Source organism: Trachemys scripta, chromosome 4 (assembly GCF_013100865.1).
Source record: "Trachemys scripta elegans isolate TJP31775 chromosome 4, CAS_Tse_1.0, whole genome shotgun sequence".
Lineage (NCBI taxonomy): Eukaryota > Metazoa > Chordata > Testudines > Emydidae > Trachemys > Trachemys scripta.
The window spans coordinates 59,255,048-59,279,128 of record NC_048301.1 but is presented as its reverse complement, the minus strand read 5'-3'; the positions used below and the strand labels follow the sequence as shown (position 1 = coordinate 59,279,128).

Here is a 24,081-nt window from a genome sequence, read left to right as displayed (position 1 = left end):
CCTCAACCTTTACTACCCTGTTTCCTCCTCTTGGGTATGGTAGCTGAAAGTCTCCCAGCCTTGGGGGCAGGTGGATCCTCTTCGCCAACCACGGGGGGCTGCTCCTCACCTCTTGTTGCCAGCAGAGCATACTAGTTCTTGACTTTGATGGAAGGGGGACCTGGGTGGGGAAGGGAGCGCTGTCTAAAGCCTGAGGTGGTCAGGAGCCTGTCTCCTCCCTGCAGAGTGGCAGGGAACAATTGATCTGTGTTGTAGTCACATCCCTCAACACTAGCTTTATCCCATAGACGAGATCTAAACCAAACATCCTTTTTGATGTTTGCAAAAGAAACATTACCTTCCACCGGCCATTTCCTAAAACAGAGTGCTTGATTTTGTTTAAAGTTTCAGTTTTGTCTGAGGAACATGGGAGGGGCTGAGGTCCTCTTAAATTCTCCCTCTATCAGGAGTGGCATGAGGCAGCTTATCATGGTAACTACAGCAGGGAGCTCTGGCACCCTGTCTGATCCACTTACATCTCATTCACCTTCTTACTCTCCCTCCCACTAACTGGAGGCTTATTCTCTCACACCCTTCCACTTCCCCTCCATCAAGGTCTTCTGCACCTAATATGTCGCTGCATGTTCTCTTCTAGAGGTATTGTAGAAAAAAAGCAATCACAACAGGGTGAAGACACGGAGCTGTGCCACAGTCTCCTAACTACAGCTATTTAAACCCTGCACATATGGCTATTAACATAACCAGCTTCTGTTCCATAGGGTAAGTCCATGGAGGACCCAGTGGAGAGGCAAGGGCTCTCAGAACAAAGGAGGAACAATCAGGGATGCCTTAGATAGACACAGACACTAATAATTACTGAAGTGTCCTAAAAACCATCTAGATTGCAGGTGCTGTTTCACTGTTGTCTCACCAACTCTTAATCTTTATTGCAGAGCTACATTTTCTATGACAGGATATTTGACTAATCCAGCTCTGTAATCAGCTGAATGTCCCTTATTGGGCTAGAATGATTTCTATTAAATGCAACAGATACCAGAAACAACATATACAGGGGCACAGTGCCCTTCTAGAATTTCTCCTATTAGCTGTGCTCTCCGGAGGCGGCCAGAGGCTTCCGCACCTGCCAGATCTACCACAAGCTTTTAAAAAAACAATTAGAGGAAAAAAGTGGTTGGTGGAGAAGAGGGAGGGAGGGAGGAGAATAAAAGGCAACATCCGTTCCCATGCACACCACAAGCTCGAATCACACAGGATGTGCACTTTGGGAGGAGTCCAGTTCTCTACTTGAGTTGTAGTTAAGAACTAAACAAAGTCTATATCTGCCCCCTGCTGGGCAAAATCCAAGCAGCTCAGCTGGAATGTGTTTAAGAGTCGATATCTTTATTGGCATTGTACACATTATAAAACAAAGCCCTAATCACAGACCCTCCTCCACTTAGCCAGGAGATTCCCTGTCATTCACCACAGTGAGAACAGCTCAGTATGTGGAAAGAGCCCCTTGATCAATGCTTTTTGCAAGACAGATCACTCGATATTCACCACAGTGATGTATGGAAGTATATGCAATTTGATTAATGTAACCTTTCCTAAGATTTATGGCTCTCTCCTCCCATTCTAGCCGATGGTGAATTAGACAGATTCATTTTGCCTTGACTTTGAGGTGCTGATCAGCCCAGAAAGTGGGATGTTATTTATTATTTGTATTAAAACAAGCAATGTCAAGGCTAGAGGCAGGTTTAAAAGCCATGGTATATAGGTTCCATTCTGACTCAGAACATGGATTCTTAACAATTCTAGTCACTTGAAAGATCCTGAGGTTGTTTTGACATTCATTCATTTCAGTGGGTTTCCTTTGGACCAAGACAGATTACAAAGCTATGATTCAGTGTCAATGTGGGGTTTTGTTTTTGTCTTTTAAACAAGTCTTCAAGAAAAAGAAGGAAATTCATTCTCATATCAAAGAGCTAAAGAACAGATCAGTAAAAAATGAATTTTCAATTGTTTTAAAAAAGTATGCACGGTCTCGGCCCCTTCATTGTCATCAGTGCTGCTACTGGCTCTCTCCAAGGAGCTGCCATTTTATTGATAAATTATGGGACTCGGGGTTGAGATTTTCAAAGATGGCTACAGGAGTTAGATACCCAATTCCCACAAACTATAATGGGAAATGGACATCCAAATATTTTAGGCAGTGTTGAAAAATCCCACCTTAGATCTTTCTTGAGGTACTGGTCACGAAGCAGTGAATGCAGTTTGAATGTAGGAGAGGGGATGACATTCATAATTATTCTGAGGTAAAGCTAGTCGTTCTCTCATCTAAATAAATGAGAACATATTAGATTTCCATTCTCATATATTCAGTACATAAATGTACTTGGTGTTTCACAAGTGAAGCATATTTCACCTGTGCTTCAAAGTCTGCCCTGGATTCCAAATTATATTCAGGTGCAAGCCAAGGTGTCAGCCTTGATCAAAACCATTTGTGCTTTGGGCCCAGGGTATCTCAGAGATCACCTTTCTATGGGCTTTTCCCGAGCAGTAAAGCTCCGTTGGGATGCTCGAGATGACAATCCCCAGTCTGAGGATTGGGCATTCTAGGGGCAGACCCATGGCTCTGGGAGCTGCCTCTCCCCTTGGGCCAGAAGACCTTCTGTGCATACCGCATGACCTATGTAGCTATCAGGTGTTTTTTTTCCCAGAGGAAACCGAGTAAGGTAGATTTTAGTTGGGTCTGGGCGTTTCTTATCATGTCTTTTTATATTGTTGGTTTAGATTATTAAATGGATGCTTTAAAAACAATATAGCTTGTAGTTTTATTTATTTTTCTCTATATATTTGGTGTTTGTCTAGATGGTGATTCTAAGCCAGCACACAATACAGTATTTAACCTACATGAAATGGTCAAGATGGCAGCTGTTTAATTCATTGGTCTATTATATTCAAGAGATTTACTTTCTTCCTGTAATTCATTCTTTGAAGTTGTATTACACACTGCTGTATTCCTTATTAAAAATAGACCACACAAGATTTAAACTACTCCACATAATGTTTCCCTAACCCCCCCTTAAAACTGCCCCAAATTTTCTCATTAGACTTTCTTTCTCCTTACGGCCAATTAAATTTAGGAGTGTAAGTGCACACGCTCGCCAACAGAGAACCCTTTAAAATAAGTCAACCTCCTCTTGCCTGATTCATTGATGGATGCCACAATACAGGGTTTGACATTTTAAAAGCTTCCAGAATGACGGATAGTGACATCAACAAATGAATCAGACAGCAGGAGGCAGCCAATCAGAAGAGTGAAGACTTCAGATTACATTCAAATATCTTGGTAAGCAGCAGGGATAGGAAAGGCAATGGGCAAAGAAAAATACATAACATCTTGACAGGGTTTTAGGCAACATTTTTTTACAGTATTGCTTGTGTAGCTTAACTCCTTTGATGTTAACAGCAGACAGTATCTACCACAAAGTTAGCTGGCATTTGGATTCCCAAAGCTGAAATTGTTAACTGGATGGCACCAGGAGGTTAACGTACTGGTGGAATGTCGCATTGGGAAATTACCATCTTCCAGCAGCAGCATGTTAAAAATGCTACTTGTTCATGGCACTCTAAATTTTTAAAGATGATAAAATTCCATTCCCATTGTCCATTCTTTCTGGATTGATCCAATGTCCATTCCCTCTCGATTGATCTATAATGCTCAGTAACTGTTTTTTTCCTATTCAACAGTTCACCATGCAAGAAACATCCTGCTTTGACCGTCATATACCCCTGGCAAAAACTTCATCCTCAACTCCTTAGATTTTAGAATCAAAATGGCTGCTGAGTATGATGAAGGAACAATTCAGGCTGATCACATGAACATGTTTACTTCTGTTCTCCTGCCCAATTCATTCGGTCAGCAGAGCCCAGTTAAACCTAGCAACATTTGTTCATCAAATGGATAATCATCAACCAGAGGTGACCGTGATATGAGAAAAAAGTTTTGCGGACCACCGCTATGATCAAAGGCTTCTTGGTGTTGAGACTGTTTCTTGTTGAATGGTGGGTGTTATTTAAAAGCGGCATTAAATGCCCGGCCAATGACAAGTCTCCGCACCTCACTGGTTCCTGCCCCTATCTCATATAACTTGGCATCACGCAGGAAGCGACCCATAGGATAATCATTGATGTAACCATTTCCACCTACAATCACAAAGAGAAGAGATGAAAACCAAGAAAGAACAGGGTATGGGCTGATTCTGTACAGACACATTCACAAAAAGCTTCCCAGTTGAAGAACAGAGGTAAATAGTTAAGTCATACTGCAGAAGACATTTCTTGCCTACTGAACTCAATGACTAGGAGAGGGACCACAGAGAGCCTGTATTCCTGCATGTTTCAATCCATCACAGGTCACCCTTTCTCATGGTGGAGGAAGCAACATTCTTACCTAGACACTGAATTCCATCCAGAGCTACTTGTGTAGCACATTCTGCCGAATACAGGATCACTCCTGCACAATCCTAATGGAGGGACAAGATAATTTATATTTACAGCAACAGAATCAGCAAAGTTTCATCTGCACTGTTCCAATCATGCCTACTCTTCACCAAGTTTGTATACCTGCAAACAGGCCTAAGCTGGTCCCTCTCAAGCACACAAGATTTTGCAGGGCTATAACCAGGGCGGGACAAGTGGGGTAGCTGCCGAGGGAACAAAGCCAGGGAGCAGAGAAACTATGGAAAAAATACGGTAGGGTGCAAAGGTAGCATGTAACTGGTGACAGTGGGGCAGGCACATGACTGCCCCTCAGAGGATTTCAAACTGAGGGGGGTGCAGAGGAATGTTTGGGGGTGAGCAGCAACGCCAGACGGCTCAGTGGAGCCTACCCCATGCAATGGGGCTGGGGAGGGAGTGTCACTTCCATCCTCTGACTCATCTCAGTGGGCCACCCAGCCTGTCTGGGTTGGGGGGGCGTAACCAAAAAATCAGGGGGAGGGGAGGAATGTGACCCCACATGCCACTCTCCCGACATCACCTCTGGTAGGGGGCACAAATATGCTTGCTCAGCCTGGGTGCTAAAAATGCCTAATTACAGCTCTGACACACTGAGCCAAACAGGAGTCACAGCAGAAAAACAGAAAAGTTTGTCTGTCATGCAGAGACACAAGCTTTCCATCAGATCTCACCATATCCGTTCCATAAGGACCATGTATGGACAAAAAAAGAATGCAGCAGGGAAAGTACACCCTCCTTCATGAATTTACATCATGCCCATGGAGGTTATATGCAATTTGACTTAGGATGTAAAACTTTTCTCCAACAGTTAGTCTCTTTTAGTTGCCTTCTTTGAACCAAGCATGCTTATGGTATCAGTGGTGGAAGTGATAACACCCTATCATGACTGCGATAGCTACTTTCAGTAGCCTGAACATTTTGTTTGGACTTACTATGATACAGCTCTGAATACTGGTAAATCTGCTGACATGCACAATTAAGTTCTCTTTTACTTGAGGGATTCAAAGGTACAAGGTATAAGATTTTCTGTAACTGATTCATGGACACCTATGATCTAGAACCTCCGCTCTCTCACATGAACAAGGGTAAAAGATACATGCAGTGGCCTGAGCAGCCCATCAGGAACTGAGCTCACCTTTGCATTGAAGTGTCCTTGGTCACAGGCCTTTGCCACATTGTACACATACTGCCGACACGCCATCAGCCGTGTGTACATATCTGCCATTTTACCCTGCATGAGCTACACAAGACAAAACAATATTCTTAAATTCAACAAAATCTTAACACTTAACATGAAATAAAGGGGAAGAGGGCAGAAATGACAACACTCTGGGTATAAAGCCATGGAAATGATGTTTTATTTGGTCTTCTTATGCTACCTACTGAAGACTGGATAAACCAGTGAAGCTGGATTCACAAGTCACATGACTGAGCCTGGGTTACTGTTGGATCATAAGTTCATAAAAGTTAGAATAGAGACACCTGGGACTTCAAATCCTAGCTCACCGCAACACCAGCCTTGGGTTACCATGCTGATTAAGCCAGTGCCTTTCACATTCAGTACGAGCAGCAGTGTCACGAAGAACTGGACCAGATATCCAATTAGGCACAGTAGGCACGTGCCTAGGGGCATCGGCATTCTAGGCACGCCTTGCCTCTCTAAAACAGTGTGCAACACAAAAGTCAGCTGGAGGCAGGGAAGAGGGGGGCTGAGAAGACCAAATAAGGCTGAGGATGCTGTGCCTAGGGGTGCATAAGGAGTAAATCCAGCCCTGACTAAGAAGTGCAACTTCAGGAAAAATCCAGGATTGATTTCATCACCCTAAACTACAAAAATCTGAGGTTCCATCAGCATGAGACCATGTTCTCCAATTTCTTATAACAAACCAGCAGATAAAAACTTCTTCAGAGTTAAATATTCTCACCAGATTTTGGGTAATTCCAGGCTACAATTTCGCATACAGAAATATGTAGTGTGATCATCATCATAATGGGACAACCCCACCCTATAATAAATTATCTTATCTTATCTCCTAGAACTGGAAGGACAGTCTCAAAATCCTTTCGGTCAGGTACACTGAGATAAGAGTTCAGGATCTGACCAGAGATGAAAGCAGCCTGTTCCAAGGGTATCACTGACAGCTCCTTCCCTTCACTCTCACCTGGAAGTGGCCGATTTTCTGTCCAAATGCTTCTCTCACGTGTAAGTATGGAAAAGCATGGTCAAGAACAGCCTGCATGATTCTGAGAGAAACACAGACATGGGTGAGGGAGTGGAAGGAAACAGAAAAAGGAGGAAGACAGAGTAACAAACAAACAATAATCCAAATTCTGTATCTCAGTCTAAGGCAGTGCCTGGCATACAATGCAATTATGCTGTCATGAAATTACCCTTCATGAATTTACTGTACAATTGTATTCTAGAATCTAAGCTCTTGTTAAAAAAAGTTTCAACCCTTATAGTCACAAAGAAAACCTTCCAAACATGGAGTGTAACCAATGCAACAGTGTCTGGCTGAGTCTGCAGATAGCCTGAAACAACAGTTCTGAGAGGCATGCACTTCCCCATCCATCCCAATGGCCCATTTACTCTGAAGCCTAATGGGGACATGTTAAATTGTCACATTGTTAGCTGCTGATTATTTGAGCAAAGACACTACCGTACTTTAATCAGCATCTATGAGACTGGCTGTAGTAGCTGATATTGACAAAGTGTGCAGTGTACAATGAGACAGTAAACGTTTGCTGGGGGACGAAATGAAGCGTTCAACTCCCTCTCCTCCAAATTTCTAGTCACCTCTTACCTTGCCCAAAAGGGAAGCTGCATTTCCTCCCTTGTCCAAAAGCCTCAATTGTCTTCTGGATTTCCAAAAACCTAAACCAACTTCCACTACTTCCTGGTGCCTGAAGCGCCCATTGTCCCCTCCGCAGATGTTAAGATCCCCATCCCACTCCCCAACAACTTCTATACTGCAGTTTTGGATTTTGAACTCAGAAGTCTGCAGCATGTTGAAAACTTAAAATCTTGGGACAGGATAAGATTCATTACTTATTTTGATATGAAAGTCAATGCATCACCTAGAGTTATTTGTACTGTATTGGTGGGATGTAAAAGAGTTGGGGAGAAAGTGCCAGTTCAAGGGTCCTTGCCACACACTTTAAGGCTAATATGTTACAGAGAAAACAAGGGCTTGGTTTTAAATAACATTTCACATCAGTGTGTGCTGAGCTGTTCCTTGGAGAACACTTCAGTGTTCAGAAAAAAGGATGCTTTAATGACAGAGAGAAACACCTGTTAAAGATCAGGCTTGGTTTAGTGAGATATTTATGGCACCATCATTAGGGGCATTCAAGACATTGTTACATTAAGTTTATGGCTGGATTAATAAGTGCTCTACTCTTCTCTAGCTCCTTCCAGGGCATCGCAGAGTCAGTATCTCCACAGAGGTGCAGTGAGAATTCTAGTTTACAGATAGGTAAAAAGGGGCATTGAGAACTTAAGCATCCTTCCCAAAGTTACACCTAAAACAGAACAGAGCCAGGAATAAAACTCAGGAGAGTCCTGGCTCCCTCTCATATGCTTTACACACTAGACAACACTGCCTGTCAGGGACATATCCTAGTGTCTTGTTTGATGCAAGGGGCTGAACTGCTCCTTCTCTGAACAGAGTTCAGGGAAAGGCCCTTCAGGTTGGGCCAAGCCTCCAACCTAAAGGAGGCATCCTTATTGGGCAGTTTTCTCCTGCACTTCAATGCTGAACTGCCACTAGGGAGCCTGCGTAGGACAACTGAAGACAAGTCCCCCACACTGTGTCACTTGTTTAAAATTTAGAAAAAGCCCATATTCTGGTCCCTGGCACAGAGAGATGTCTCTTTATTTAAATTTGCCTTTTCTAAGATGCTGTTAGTTTCTGATGTTTGTGATTATCTTATTTATTAAGAGCATATTATAAAATGGGGGGATTTAAAAAGCAGGTGTTATTGGGGGAAGAGAATACAGTAATAGAAGCTGTTAAATTTAGAACATGTAGCAAAGAGAATGAGAGCATGAAGAGAATCCGAAGTTGTCAGAAGGGGGTTGCGGTGCAATGAAGTTTGAGAACCCCTGAACTAGAGGATTCAACAGCTCCTTTACAATCTTAGCTAGGATTACTCTGCACTGCTTGCATCTCGTTCATTAATTGAGCAGCATAAAGAAGCCCCGAACTGAGTGAGAGAGGAGGAACTCCATCTTCCTATTGGAAGAGGGTAGTCTTTCTAAATAAAGGTTACCATTGAGCCCACTAGATGGGGAAACAAAGATTTAAGTTGAGGGATCAGTATGGAACCTAAGAACGGAATGAATAAGAAGAATATATCCCTTTCTCAAGCAGAAGCACCTCTCTTGTGAGGGGGATTTAAGTTGTTATGCTGTAAAGAAATCAATGCCACAAATTGGGACCACTGGTTAAACCAGGTGAAGTGATATAATCAGAAGCGATATGTGATTAGTAGAAAATTAAAAGACCATTTACCCCAGTGGTCCACCAGACAGCACGAGTCTCTCCAGATCCAAGCCACTCATCAGAACGTAGACTCCTTTACTCAGCTGCCCCAAGACATTCTCAGCTGCAATCAGCAAAGAAAAGTTACTTGTAAGTAGAACTCTCAGAAGGCAAGTTGTTGCCTATGGATCTACATTTTATGGGGCAAAGATTCAAACCTCTAGCAGTATTCTCCTTTTAACTTGGGACACAACCATTAAGGCGAGAGACAGTCCCTGCCCCCACAACAATTTTTCTTTCCAACCAAAGCTATAAACAAAGCAGCAGTGTGATCTAAGGGGCCTTTACAGCCAGTGTTACCTTTTAGAAAATGGGGAACAGAGAAGTATTGTCTATAAAGCCACAAGGCTAAAGATTAAAATAATTACAACAATGGGGAAGTGAGAGTATGTCTACACAGCAATAATAAAACCCACAACAGCACGTCTCACAGCCCGGGTCAACTGCCCTGGGCTTGTGAGGCAGGGGCTGCACAGGGCTAGCTATAGTGGTGTAGACATTCAGGCTCAGCCTGGAGCCTAGGCTCTGAGTCTCTCCCACCTCACTGGTGAGGCTTGGCAAGTCTACCTTGCAGTAGAACTGAAGTACCTGGTCTTCACTGTGTTTTTACCTCAGGCCAGCTCATGCGCATGTGTTACCCTGAGGTAAAACACACACCCTTTTTTAGCAATGAAGACAAGGCCTTAGTTGCTAGCTCAAATTGATAGTGACTGAAATGTGTTACTGTCAGATGGCTATTAGGTGACCTCTATGAAAGCAGTGAGATTCCTGCTGTCTGATATATGTATGTCTCCATATCACAATGGGCATCTCTAACACTGACACCTAGGATTAAATGTACAGTGAACCAGAACTCTCCTCTGACCCAGCAGGTCAGCCTTGGGACACACTGGCAAGATGGTGATGAAAAATTTACACTGCCATTATCCATGTGCTCTGTGCAGGGCTGTCAATCCAGCAATTTGCACAAGCACTGCAATGAATGGAATTTTTGGACACAGGCAGATTGGTTAGGATCACCTGAAGCTAAGACTCTGGACTTTAAGGTATGTCTACACAGCAATTAAACACCAGTGGCTGGCCCATGTCATCTGACTCGGGCTTGCAGAGCTCAGGCTGTGGGGCTGTAAAACTGCAGTGTAGACATTTAGTCTCGGGCTGCAACCGGGGCTCCTCCTCACTCACGGGGTCCCAGAGTTTGGGCCCCAGCCTGAGCATCTATACCACATTTTTACAGCCCTGCAGCCTGAGTCTGAATCAGATGACAGGTCAACTGTAGGTGTTTAAATTGTCAGGTAGACATACCCCATGCGACTTCTGTTCATTGTGGATAGAAACTGAAGGCCTGCCAGATGTCTAGCTCATTCAGGAATTGTGTTGATGGGCTCTATGGGGAACTGCAACCAATCCTCCTCCACCAGAAGGTCAGTCGTCATGGCATGGGACTTTGGGAATGAGCTGAAAAAAATGCAGGAGAAGAGAAAGGAAAAATACTAATAGCAAACATCTTAAACATTTTGTCAGAAGAGAAATATCCTCATCAGTCGCAAGAAGCTAACGAGAAAACTACTCACAAATAATGGAGTGTCACTGCTAAAGGGGAGACTGAACAGACACAAATGCCCCCTTTGCAAATGAAGAAAAGGAACTGATGATTATGCAACAAGTTGAAATATATATGCACTCAATGCACAAGGGGTGCAGGCTAATGATTGGGTCTCAGGGCAAAAACCTGAAAGTGCTCTGAATTGGCTTCTCACTCATACCACACGTCCCAAGAATGTGGATCCACAGAAGGTATCTACTATGGCAAAAAACACAAAATCCACTCAGTGAAGCACTGCTGACAGTGAAACCATGTACCTTGGAGTGGATGGGATTGTAGAGCTAGAGGACCCCTTGATCTATAAGGAATAAAAAAAAACAAACAAACAAAAAAAAAACCATGGCTCACCCGGGTCAGCTGACTTGGGCTCAGGCTCCAAGGCTGAAAAACTGCAGTGTAGACATTTGGGCTCAGGCTGGAGCCCGAGCTCTGGGACCCTGCAAGGGTGGAGGGTCTCAGAGATTGGACTGGAGCCTGAGCCCAAACATCTACACAGCTATCTTTAGCCCTACAGACCAAGCCCCACGAGCCTGAGTCAGCTGACCCAGGCCAGTTCTAGCCAAGCCAGAGGGCTTTTATCCCCATGTAGACATACCCTAAGAGAAAGATGTCCTGAAGACATATGGGAAGATATTGAATTGGCTCAGTCTGACAGATCTCAGTCTGGAGATCAGAAGCAGCAGTTGTGGCTCACATGCAAGGAGTGTACAGTTTAAGCACTATCCTGATCTACTTCAGTGAGTGATCAGAAAACAGGAATCCTGTTACCATGAGAACACTGTTCTGTATGGATCAGAGCATACATGGAATAGCTGAAAGACCCAATCTAGGTTCATTGACCTTTCTGACCCCAGGTTGGGGATCTGGTAAAATTAGAAATGTTGGCAGTTAGGGGTCTGAATCAGCCCCTGAAACTCCTCTGAAGTTGCCCTCATAGATGAGATTTTAGGAGTCAAGAAAATGGATCTCTTCCATGTACTGTACACCGGTTTTTAATTTCCTTCCGTGAAAAAATGGTCACAGGAATTGAACCAAATAACGCATGTTGGCCAGTGACCACAACCTACTACCAGGGGTTCTGGAAAAGCGGCGCTCAGGGACTCATTAAGAGTTTCTCTAAAACCCTATTCCCAGTATCCAGATTGGAGGCTCCAAGAAACAGCGTAATCAGCAGTCTCTCCTAAAGCTTCATCCAAGCTTTGCAAAGCCAGTGGCTAAGTGTCATGTCCAATGCAGCTCAACTCAGAGGGTGGAACAGAAGTGACCCAACACTAGCAGACTGAATCACTTTAATGCACAAGATAGCAACCTCTCCTAGCCTCAATATCTCACCTGCAAGATAGTCACCAAGGAGAGAAGTATCTGGAAAACATTCTACTCAGAATTTGAATGCATACATAAGTGATGTTTCAGTCTGTATGAGTGAGGAGAGTGGAAGCCACTATGTGGATATGGTAAGGGGTTCTGCTCGTTTCTCAGAAGTCACTCACCAGGAATCTTACAGTCCTCAAAGATCAATTCACAGGTATTGGACCCCCTCATTCCCAGCTTATCAAGCTTCTGAGCAGTGCTGAAACCAGGCATACCCTGCAAATCAAAAAGAGAAGCAGGTTAAAAGCTTCTCTCTTCTGGAAGTTGAAACAGACCATGACAGAGAAATTAAAGCAAAACCTCCCCAACCTAATAAACAAGCAGGGGGAATTGCAACAAGTAAGGTGTGCTGGAGGACTGCCAGTGTCAAATGTCTGCTGTTGGAGCAAACAAGTGTGAGTATTAGTGCGGGGGAAGCAAACATGTGTACCAGCAAGCAGTGCCTGAGACGACAACATGAACCGTGGGAGTGGAATTTGTTTTCTAACGCACATGAATCTGGAATGAGTAACAATGACTTAGTCAGAACACAGAACCAGATGTTAAATATTTAAATCAATACATAGTACGGATAGTTGTGTGGGCCCAGCGGTTGTGTGGTTCCAGCCACTGACATTGGAAACTCCATCAAAAGGTTAACTGGTCTGAACCATTCTTATCAAATGACCATTATGTTTAGCCCTTTATCATAGCTTCCTGCCTTCATGAAGATGTCTTGTTATATTTTCTACAGTCTGATAGTTGTACATGGCTCTCTACAGTCAAATTAAAAGGAGAGAGACAGGTTCCTGACCCCAAGTGGCTCGCAAGCTAGCAGCCTGATTCTGCTCCCACTGAAGTCAATGGAACAGGATTGGGCTTTTGGACCAAGGTCTGCAAGGTATGACAAACAGAAGATGGGGAGCACGGAGATTACAGCAGATCACAATATATGTTTTATGTACATGTTTTGTAGGTTCTGAAGACAGAGTGTGTGTGTGTGGGGGGAGGATAGTGGGTAGGGGAGGGTTAATAATGAAGATTGTTTTCATGGTGATATACTGAAAAATTTGAGGGAACAAAAACAGGCACGAAGGTAGCAGTGCAGGTCAGCAGAGGAAGTGAGGCAGCATAGTGCACAGGCTTAGAGAGGGCATTCCAGACCCTCTGTGCATGTGGACAAGTGGGGTGAAAGCATTACTTGTCCAGTTATCACTCCCATATCACAATGTTCCTCTGAGCAAGGGGCTGCTAATTGTCAAGACTGACTACTTTAGAAGGCCAAGTAGTTCTATTTGGGAAAGGACTGTAGCCTCAAAATAGGATAAAATAAGGTAGGGTGACTTACTCTCCAGTGACGTACGGCCTACCTTCTCCACGATGAATGCTGTTATACCCCGGGAGGCTGGAACAGCACTGAGATCGGTTTTAGCATAAACTATTAGAACATCAGCGTCTGGTCCGTTAGTGATCCAAAACTTGTTCCCATTCAAAACAAAGTAATCCCCTAGAAACATAAGAGGTGGACTCTGTTAGTTCACAACAGACTCAGTCAGGGATTCAGAAACAATACCTCTCCTCTGCCTCATGACCCAATAAACTATAAGCCAGGCTCCCCCTAAGGCACTCTCAGAAGTCCACAAAGCAGCCTTGAGTAAAATACCTCCCCAGACTCTGGGGTCCAAAGGATAAGATGAATAAGCCACTGTAGAGCCCACCCCAGGCCTCTTAATAAGGCCTTTATACAGCCCTCTCACACAAGCTATTCTTTCCACCATACCAACTCTCTGTGAAACAACAGACTAGAGGTGTCACAAGTATGCCAAAGTGATAGTTCATTTTTTAACCCTCCTCCCAGCCAAAATTCCATATTTACATTTTCTGGGTCTGGAATCACTCAGTCTCTTCCATCATCATCATCATCAATAATGGACCTGGCCCATCCCTCTCTACAACTTTTCTGTCAAACCCTCGAGTGAACCTTCTGCTTGCCTACTAGGGAGTGGCAAGTTGGTGTTCGTCCTGCTTTGAGCAGGGGATTGGACTAGATGACCTCCTGAGGTCTCTTCCAACCCTAATCTTCTAAGATTCTATGAAAGCTGATTCTGCCCAGCTTGCTGTGCACTGGACTGAGCACAGCTGAATGTGTCGAGAAGGTTAAATTTAGATTTTAAAGGAAAGATGCTTAGGCTGGCCAGGAGAAGCACATGGGCAATTTCCCCAACTGGCACGTGAAATATTTTACCTTTTCTGTCTGCCTTGAGCTTCATAGAGACAACGTCAGAACCAGCGTTTGATTCGCTCATTGCCAGGGCTCCAATGTGCTCCCCGTTGATTAGCTGGGAAAAAACAAGACAAAAAAATGGAAGGAGGAGGAGGAGGAAATGTTTTTGTTGCATTTTTGGGTGGGGAGGGAAGGGGTTGCACTGAATCTCAAAGTTCATTGTGTTCCATATAAACTATAAGTAGGAAACTTTGTCCCTGGAAGAATTCCAGCAACAAGCTCACTTGTGCTATTGTGCTGAGGGCATAGAACAGAATCAAACCACAAGATGAGTCAATGCACATGTCAGTTACTGTTTTAAAAACAGTTTTATCCATCTATCTCCAAGAAGGTGCCAACAGAACCATGCTGACAGCCATATGCCTTTTCCAAACTCCATGTTTCCTGATTGCCTTTTAAAATGGCTGATTGGCAGAGGCAAATATTTTATGCATATACAAAAGAAAGCTCAGCTTGTTTAAAACTAGAATTGTAGAAAACAAAAAGATCAACAAGGGGGAGAGAGAGATTGCAGTGTTCAGCACTAGACTAATACTATGATTTGCCACATGCTTGTGATGGCATGGCAGATGGACACCCTCCTTCTGTGTCCCCTCATGCCATGTTCTGACACAGCTGCTGCTGTCTCTTCTCAGTCCATGTTCTCCTGTCCTTTTCTCCTTCTTGCCCTTTACCTTTTCTGGGTATTTTTTGTATGTTTTTTCCCCCCCCTCTTTTGTTCCCTTGTTTTGTGGAAAGAGATTTAATATACAAAAATATATATGACATATTAAAGCTGTATATTTCAACTGTATTCTTAATGATGTACCAGAAACTAGTTTGGTTTTATAAATTAAATAAAATGACCGACGTAGTTTTCAGCACATCACTAAAGATTCAGTTAAAATTCAGGAATAATGAAAAATAAGGTGGTTTGTCATATTGCATATCAGTGAATGACAACAATGTTAAAATACACTGAGAAATGACAGGGATACATGGAGTTTATGTACTGACAGACTGAACAAGATTTCTTTTGTTAAGTAATTGAACACTTTGCTTGCTGCTGAATTTAAGTCCCTCATGTTGACTATTTCAGATAGCTGTGATTCAGCTTATGAAGAAATACATCCAATATGTTTAGATATTGAAATCTGTTTAACAGAGGCTGGGGTTTAAAACACGGAGGTCACTTGAGTGCCAGAGAAGACTTACAATCAACTGATTAACAAACAAACTAAACAACCAGACAACGGAATAAGGAAGCAATGAGTGATACTTAGTACGCATGCAGTGCTTTTCATCCAGAAACATCAAAGTGCTTTATGAAAGTAGAACAAGATTCTCTTCAAAAATCTTTTTGGGGGAAAACAACAAACAAACAAAAAAAAACAAAAAAACAAAAAGTTACTCCATAGGCACACACAGGAACTGAGGTACAGAGAGATTAAGTGACTTGCCAAAGGTCACCCAGCAAGTCAGTGGTAAAGGCAGATATACAAGAGCAAGGTTCCTACCTCTCATGGTACGTCTACACTTTGAGCTGGTGTGTAATACTCAGCTTGAGGAGACATACCCACGTTCGTTCTGATTGAGGTAGCATATTACAAACAGAGTAACTGTGGTTGTGCAAACATCAGGAGGGGCTAGCAGTCCAAATACGTACCCATCTGACATGCTAGGCACATACTCCTACTGTTCACATCACCACAGCTACACTCTATTTCGAGTGTGCTAGCTCGATCAGAGCTAAAGTGGGTAATTCTCCTCCAACTGGAATTTACACCTCCAGCTTCAAGTGTAGACATACCCTTAGTTTACTGTTCTATCCACTGGACCATGCTGCCTCCAGAAATGACCCTGAAAAAGGCTCAAAACAAGACATCTGTACCAGTTTTAAGTTCTGCAGGAACCTTCATCAAGATGGATTAGTTAGGACAAAACAGGATCATTAACAAGCTGGAGCAGGGCAAATTTGAAAGGTACAATCCTTTTCAAAGCTTGCTGCAGTAAGCTCACCTTTTGTATTGGAAGATTAAGCTCTGTGAAAGACAAACATGTCCAGACATGCAGTTGTAATACATGCCTCTGGTGCCTCATGAGCCATGCAGGGCAAAATGCTTTTGGCACCTGAGAAGTGCATATCCCACACTGCGACCAGTCATTTTAAAAGGGTCAGCAGTTACTCCGGCAAAATGTGTGTAAGTAACACACATTTATTAGAAAAAAAACAGATGTGTTTGCTGGCTTAAAACCCTTTTTCAAAATGTCTTTTTAACCTTTAAATTTTTTTCTTACTAAAGGGCCTGATCCTGTGTCCACTGGCTTCCTTATTTGCTTTAAAGAATATAGGGATCCCTGCAGTAAGAGCAGCTAGCTGTGGTACTTTCTGTCTTGGATGTAAGACTGAAATGGACTGAACCAAACACCCACTGGGAAGAGATACTAATGCTAGAAGTTCAGTACTGTTCCATTCAATGTATGCAGCTGTTAGGCACACAAGGGGAGACAAAGTGCTAGAGCAGAGGTTGGCAACCTCTGGCGCGCAGCTCGCCAGGGTAAGCACCCTGGCGGGCCGGGCCAGTTTATTTACCTGCCACATCTGCAGGTTCGGCCGATGGCGGCTCCCACTGGCCGTGGTTCGCTGCTCCAGGCCAATGGGGGTGGTGGGAAGCCACGGCCAGCACATCCCTCGGCCCGCGCTACTTCCCGCAGCCCCCATTGGCCTGGAGCGGCAAACCGTGGTCAGTGGGAGCTGCGATTGGCTGAACCTGTGGACGCAGCAAGTAAACAAACTGGCCCGGCCCGCCATGGTGCTTACCCTGGCGAGCCGCGTGCCAGATCTCGCCGACCCCTGTGCCAGAGCTCAGTTCAGCCATGGAACATCTGTGAAATGTTGTGAACTCCGTTGCTACTTTAAAATGTCATAAAACATAGTTTTATGCTATAACTAGATCTATTACTTCACGTTTCTTCTTACTGCGCACCAGATACCACAGGCACCACGTAAACAGATATTCTCTCAGGTCTTCTGCCTCCACCAACTACATACCTTGGGTAGGTATTTCTCTTTCTGTGCTTCATTGCCATTCCGTACTAACTGGTTAATACAAAGGTTTGAATGGGCACCATAACTGAGTCCAACAGCTGCTGAAACTCGAGAGATTTCCTCCATCACTAACACATGGTCCAGATACCCCATTCCAGATCCACCATATTCCACTAGCAGGAGAAAAAAATTCATCATCAGCTTAGATTAATAACCCCATGGTAAATAAAACTTATACAGTCTCCTGCAAATTGAGCCCAATACTGGACTTAAACTTCACTGGATGTCTCAGAAACTTTTACATTTGGACTCCCGCTTTAGACTGACTCTCAATGAGCTGATTACTTCTGGGTTCCCCATCCTTCCTGAATCCCAACTCTCCTATTACTTATTCAGAACAATTAGTAACACTTTGTGCATATAAAGCATAGTTACCACATATACACTTTATATATGAATAAAACATTGACCTAACATCCAAGCATCACAGACAACTGCACGATTCTGCATCTCTCATACTAACTGTATCCCAAAACTTAGCATTAATTTAGTATTACCACAAAAATTAAATAGAGAAAAAGCAAAAAAGGTACAGAAAAATGAGAAAAGACTTTTCCAGAGGATAATTGATATAAGATGGAGAATCAGTAGGGCAGAGGGGAATAAAAAGGCTTCTCCTGACTAATAGCAGGAGCTGCAAAAGAGAAGACTTTCACATATGGCCAACTCGAGAAGAAGAAGCCAATGACAGATGAGGACATAGTAGAATAGAGGAGGGTTTAGTAGACTAAAGAGAAACAAAGTGGGTGAAGTCAACTGGGGCAAATTCCATGGATGGTTTTCAAAACAAGCTTTCAACAGGATCCTGAAATGAATGGGGAACCAGTGGAATTGCTTAAGGGTGGGAGGGGTGATATGGTCAAACTTTTCAGAAGCAGGATGGAGAAAAATTGATGGATTACAAATATTTTTATTTAACTAAAGGTAACTAAAGATACAAACAGAACAGCCTCAAACTGAAGTGGTGGAAGATTAAAGCTGGAGAGGAAACAACAGAAACAGAGAGAGAAGATGGAGATAAAAAGAGCAAAGACTGAGGAATATATACACACCCAGGTGTGTGTATATATATTGGCTTGCAGGCAGAGAGTGATTTTATAGGTAGCAACAGAACTACAACAGGAGGGAGGCAGACACACCTGCCTAGCTAGGGAGGGAATCCAGGAGGTCTGGATGGTCAATAACACTGAATGTTGCCCTATGGGAGCAGCAGCCAAGAAGAGAGTAGAGGCTGCTTGTCATGCTGAGGAAAGTGAATGAAGAGTAGAGGGAGTGCATGGCCTGGAGGTGTGTCATACTGCCTGTAACTCCTAAAACTAAAAGGGGTGGCCTCTGATTCCAAGTGCAGCCCCTTCCAGACCAATACTCATTTTTGGTGGCAGCTGATCAATTTGTGCTCTGGATTCTCATCCTCCTCACCCCACATCAGAGCCTGTATTCTTACTCCCAGCATGCTAACCGATGAGGAAAATATGAAGCAGATTTGTAGGAACAGTAAGAATGCTGGGTTGGACATTCGCAATGCTACGGAGAAGAAACCACCATGTTAAACATTACAGTTACATAGACATTTTTGAATTTCAAAAGTTACCAGGTGAAATAAGACCGCCATTTAAAAATACTGCCTTCAGTGCAGCCAGGATTTCACTCTTAAGTGCTATCAAATGCACAGAGAAAACAAATGAAAGGAAAATACAACAAATATTTCCCCCCTAATATCCATCAGAGTTGTTAGAAAAGTGTTATTTGTAACAGTAAGTCAATCTTTCAGACAAAAGTGTGATCCCTTTAGAATTTTTATACGCCACATGGTTACATTGTGGTTACTGTAGAACCATATATTTGCATTTCCGAACTCTGATATAATGTTGCATTAACAATTTATTTTTAGGTCTAGAAATTGAAAAGCGCAATCATCATTTAATACACTATCGAAGAACCATGATCCATTGGTATCTGAACATGTGGTTCAAATGACCACACATTCCCACAGGATCTCATATCAACATTATGCCCCCAAAGTTTGTGCCCTTCACAAAAAAGGTCCCATCTCCCAGAAACCTTCCACTGGGACACCAACAGAAATCACAGGGCAAAAGCTCAGGCACAGAAAGGTGTTTGTGGGAAAATCCCTGAGGAAATCCGAATAGGAACAATTCATGGAAGAAACATGCTTTGAGGAGGGATTTGGAGGCAAGGCCGAGATGGAGCTCAGGCAAAGTGGGAAACTATTGCAGCCTGGGGTACAGTATTAAAGAAGACAAAAAGGCAAGCACAAGAAAAAGCTGAAAGGAACCATAAGAAGTTGGGAAGAGCAAGGGGAACAAGAGTAAGAGGAAACAAGGGCAGAGAGACTCACTCAAGCAAACTCAGGTCTGACCACCGAAATAAATGCAGGTGTATTATTTCAATGTATAGCTATACAGAAGGGCTCTGCATGGGTTAGTCATGAGTTAACCAGAGTCCTGGGCAGGGTAGTCCAGCCTCTGTTGCTGCAGCTTTACCATCGTTATCTGAGCTAGCTTTGATCTAGTTAACTAAATATGTCTACACATGCTGCAGTCACCCCTCTGATTGCAGTTGTGGTCAGCGCTGCGTCAGCTAACCCAACTCTTCACCATGCTGCTTGAACACACTAATATTTTGTAATGTAGCCAGATACTTATTCTAATAAATTTTTATTTTTAACCTTCTTTCTTCAAGCTCACGACTGCATTGCTTATGATGAAGGATAACAAGACAATTTGAGAGTTATCAAACTGCAAAGTGGTAATACCTGAACAAGGTCCTTAAACTGTAAAAGCCATTTTGAAGTGCTCAAAAAGGGATAAAGTGATGTTTTTCAAAGTTTCAACAAAGAGAGGCACCTTGAGAAATTTCAGCACAAAGATGGATTTCTCTGCATCTCTTCAGAAAAGAGGTTTACATCACACTGAAATAGGAGTTTTGGGTGAGTGGCGAGTCATCCATGATGTTCTTTATTATAATTAGAAAAACCTGATCCTGCCACAAAAGGTCTGTATAATAAACTGTATCCCAAACTGAGGGGACAGAGTGTGCTTACAAGATTGAGAGGGATGTTAACGTGGACTAGCTTGTTAAGGGCTGAGACAGATGAGCCTAAGTGGCATTTCATGGAGGGAATCATTCAGTAGATATAAAAGATGAGAACAGACTCACCAGGAGTTGTAATTCCCAGAACTCCCAGCTCCCCGAGCCTCTTCCAGAACTCCTATGAACACAAAATAAAGCAGTTAATACAGCTTTGCCCAACCATGAAGCAAGAGCAGGACTCCTCACAACAATCTCCATGAACATATTAATTTGCATTCACTGCATAAAGATTAACTCCTGCCTGTGCATAACATTATACATGCAAGTAGTCCCATTTGACTTCAATGAAACTAATCGTGTTATATATATGCTTAAGTCATTGCAGGATCAGGCCCTGATCCTGCAACTCATTCCCTAGTTTAAACCCAATTTTGACATAACCCGCACTTCCTCTGAAAACTGCTTTTCTGCCTAGATTTTCAAATGTTGTCTCTTGCCAAAAAATGATTTGCCATCTCCACCCCTGCCCCAAATCTTTGTGTGAAAAGTTTCAGGTTTATTGGCTAGGGTGACAAGATGTCCTGATTTTATAGGGACAGTCCCGATTTTTGGGTCTTTTTCTTATATAGGCTCCTATTACCCCACATCGCCGTCCCGATTTTTCACACTTGCTATCTGATCACCCTATTATTGGCCAAGGCATTATTCAGATACAGGACATTGAACAACCGCATCTCTCATTTTTGAGAAGTTGCCATGTTATGGAAGTTGGATTCCCCAAAATGGCCTGCACTAGACACAGCAGTTCCGTTTTACGCAACAGCCCTGGACGATATCTGATGATGGACTATATTTATAAAGGCTATGTGCAAAGCTTTGGAGTTCTTCATTATGAAAATGTAAACACCAGAGATTTGTGAAGTCTCAGCAGATATTACAAGCTTCTTAGTCTTGTTGAGCTTACGCTCTCCAATGATGGGACCTGAATGCTCCATAAATCAAAAAGCTCTCGTTCGCAGAACTTACAAGTTCGGTTGAAATGTGAAGTTTCACACTGGAAGTCAAATATCTGTTTGGACAGTGTCTGCACTGAGTATTTTCTATAACAAATTTCACAGAGAATGCTAACATCAGAGAGCCTGCAAAGAAAGCATTATGCAGAGAGAAGTTCCATGCCCCTTTTAGCCAGGAGGCAGAAGGGTGCAAAGTTATGAGACACTAAATAGCCAAGGCCAGTACAAAGATGGAGTCTCTGGGCAGGGCCCAGAGGCAGCATGTTGATGACAATCCCAGCAAGCAAGGAAGAGGCCTTATCACCAGACTCTGCCAATTTTTTTTAAATGGCCTCCGGTTAGGTTTATTTCTCAGGCTAGTTGGAGCTTAATAACTTTACGAGCCCTATGTATTTCCTACCGTAACTCTTTCTTCAGGGTTTGAGAATAAATGTAAAGTGAATATGTTCATATGACATGGATTACACTTTCTCTTCTAGACACAGCACATGGCAGAGAGGGACCTTGACTGCCATCTCACTCCCAGATCACATAGCAAGGACTTACCTGCATGCCCTTAAACTCATTCTCCTGGTCGATTTCTTGGGCCTTTGGAGCCAAATGCTCCTGACAGAACTTGACCATCGTCTGTCTAAGCTATAAATGAGGTAAGGAGGGAGGAAAAAAAAATACACATTAAACCATAACAGTATATTGTTCCTTGTCTTCCCTGCCACATCTCCAACATGCCCTAACAGGATATTTCCTACACCCCCCCAAGAGAGCAGTGTGAAATCAAGCAGCTCTGAGTTTCAGGTGATGGGACAGAAAGAAAACCCCAAAGACCTTTTAAAGAGAAGTTAATAATAGGGTTGGATTTGAATCATTAACCTGCAGGTGACAATCTTACACCAAAATGGAAAAAGACCACTATTTGGGGTTTTTTTGTAACTGGATTATTTCCAACAAAACCAGTTTCTTCCCCACCTTTTCTGTCTAGAAAGTTTGACAGCTGATGGGCAGAGACTATGGCAAAGTAGCACCCACCAGGCAGAGTCTCCTAGATTTATTTTTATAATGCACAGAAGCCTGTAATAAGCATGCATATAAACAAGATATTTACATTCTTATAAAGCCAGTAGTAACACCACAGGAGAATGATTCACAACCTTTACTATATTTAACCTCACAGTACCCCTGTGAAGTAAGGAAGTACTATAATCCCCATTTTTTCAGATGGGAACCGAGGCACAGAGAAGGTAAGACTTACCCAGGGCCACATAGGAAGTTTGTAGCAGAGCAGGGAATTGAACCTGGGTCACTCAAGCCCTAGGCTAGAATGCTTCTTGTCTACTTAGACACAGGTTGAGAACAAAAAACTCATTGCTGAGGCAATTAGAATGATAATGACTTGTGATCGCTAGTGACTTTGGGACAGATGGAAACTGGCAAGGGTAATGGCTTTTACTTGTCACCTTTATCACCAATCTGTTTTGTAATTTAATTCTATGGGGGAAGAAGGGGAGGCGAGGACGACACTTATCACTGACACCAGCAACCAATCGAAGTGCAAGGTTTGAACACTCCCTCCTCCCCAGCACTAAAAGCCAAGGAAGGCCTAAGACCAGCAGTTTAGTTCAGTTTCAAGGGTAAAGGTCTGGAGCCCTCACCTAAAGTAACCTGGTTTCTTTGTGGAAGGTGCTTTGCGGAGAACTGTCTCTACTGGTTTGAGCATTGGCCTGCTAAACCCAGGGTTGTGAGTGAGGCCATTTAGGGAACTGGGGTAAAAATCTGGCTGGGGTTTGGTCCTGCTTTGAGCAGGGGGTTGGACTAGATGACCTCCTGAGGTCCCTTCCAACGCTGATATTCTATGATTCTATTAGATCTCTCTCCCTCCCTCCACCAGGACCCCTGTCGCCACTAAACAGCCTTTTTAGGCGTGCAGGGGAGGGCAGGGATCCGGGCCAGCGGCTCCAGTCCCCCTTTACCAAAGCCCGGCCGGACGCGCAGCGGTGTGGTGCTGCAGCGTCGCTGGACACTGACACTCTGCAGATCGGGGGACAAGCGGTGCGGACAAGCCCCCGGGTAGCTGGACAGGCCAGTAAAGCTGCACGCGACACATAGGCAGCAGGGGGCGGCGTCTCCGAGCCGGGACAGGGCAAACAGCGCAGCAGGCGGGGGGACAACACCGCCGTGCGAGCCCCGCTGCAGGTGCGGAGCGGGTGTCCCCACGCCAAGGCTCGGCCCCGGAGCAGCAGGCAGCCCGCTGGCCAGACGCGCCCAAGCCTCTCGGGGACGGCACCGCTGTACCTGCCGCTGCTCCTCGCTTAGCCCATTGACGGTGTCATCCACCGCGACCCCAGCGCAGCCCCGTCGCAGCAGCCCCAGCAGCAGGCGGCGCCGTGCTCTGCCCACTGCCGCCGCTTTCCCCAGCACCGCCGCCATCTCTGCCCAGGCCTACGCAAAAGCGGCCACGTGGCCCACCGCGCCCCCACCCATTGGCCAATCAGCCGGCCTGGCAGTCAGACAGGCCCAGCCTAGCTGCGCGAGCGGGCGGGCCTCGGGAGAACCCAGCCTCTCAACTACCAGAGTAGACAGCACCTGGGGGGAGAGTCTCGCCCCACGCCCCGCCCCACCCCCCTGCAGTTGAAGCGCAGCTT

At 44.0% G+C, this 24,081-nt stretch overlaps 1 protein-coding gene across 1 annotated transcript; it reads right to left on the bottom strand.

Moving 5' to 3' along the window:
* Nucleotides 1-1,359: 1,359 nt before the first annotated feature.
* On the bottom strand, nt 1,360-23,895 carry IVD (isovaleryl-CoA dehydrogenase). The gene is made up of 12 exons (XM_034769035.1): nt 23,732-23,895; nt 21,989-22,078; nt 20,556-20,607; nt 17,319-17,488; nt 14,249-14,342; nt 13,374-13,510; nt 12,144-12,240; nt 9,018-9,111; nt 6,666-6,747; nt 5,639-5,743; nt 4,436-4,508; nt 1,360-4,188 (listed from the first exon to the last, which is right to left on the bottom strand). Exons 1-12 carry the CDS (start codon nt 23,864-23,866, stop codon nt 4,055-4,057), a joined length of 1,263 nt encoding a protein of 420 aa, XP_034624926.1. The 5' UTR covers nt 23,867-23,895; the 3' UTR covers nt 1,360-4,054.
* Nucleotides 23,896-24,081: the final 186 nt, after the last annotated feature.

Coding starts and splice junctions, on each gene's coding strand:
- IVD (XM_034769035.1), bottom strand. CDS start 23,866: ATGGCGGCGGTGCTGGGGAAAGCGGCGGCAGTGGGCAGAGCACGGCGC. Junction 14,343..17,318: donor AAGAGAAATACCTACCCAAG/GTATGTAGTTGG, acceptor GTTTTTTCCCAG/CTAATCAACGGGGAGCACAT. Junction 4,509..5,638: donor AAGGACACTTCAATGCAAAG/GTGAGCTCAGTT, acceptor TCCCTCCATTAG/GATTGTGCAGGAGTGATCCT.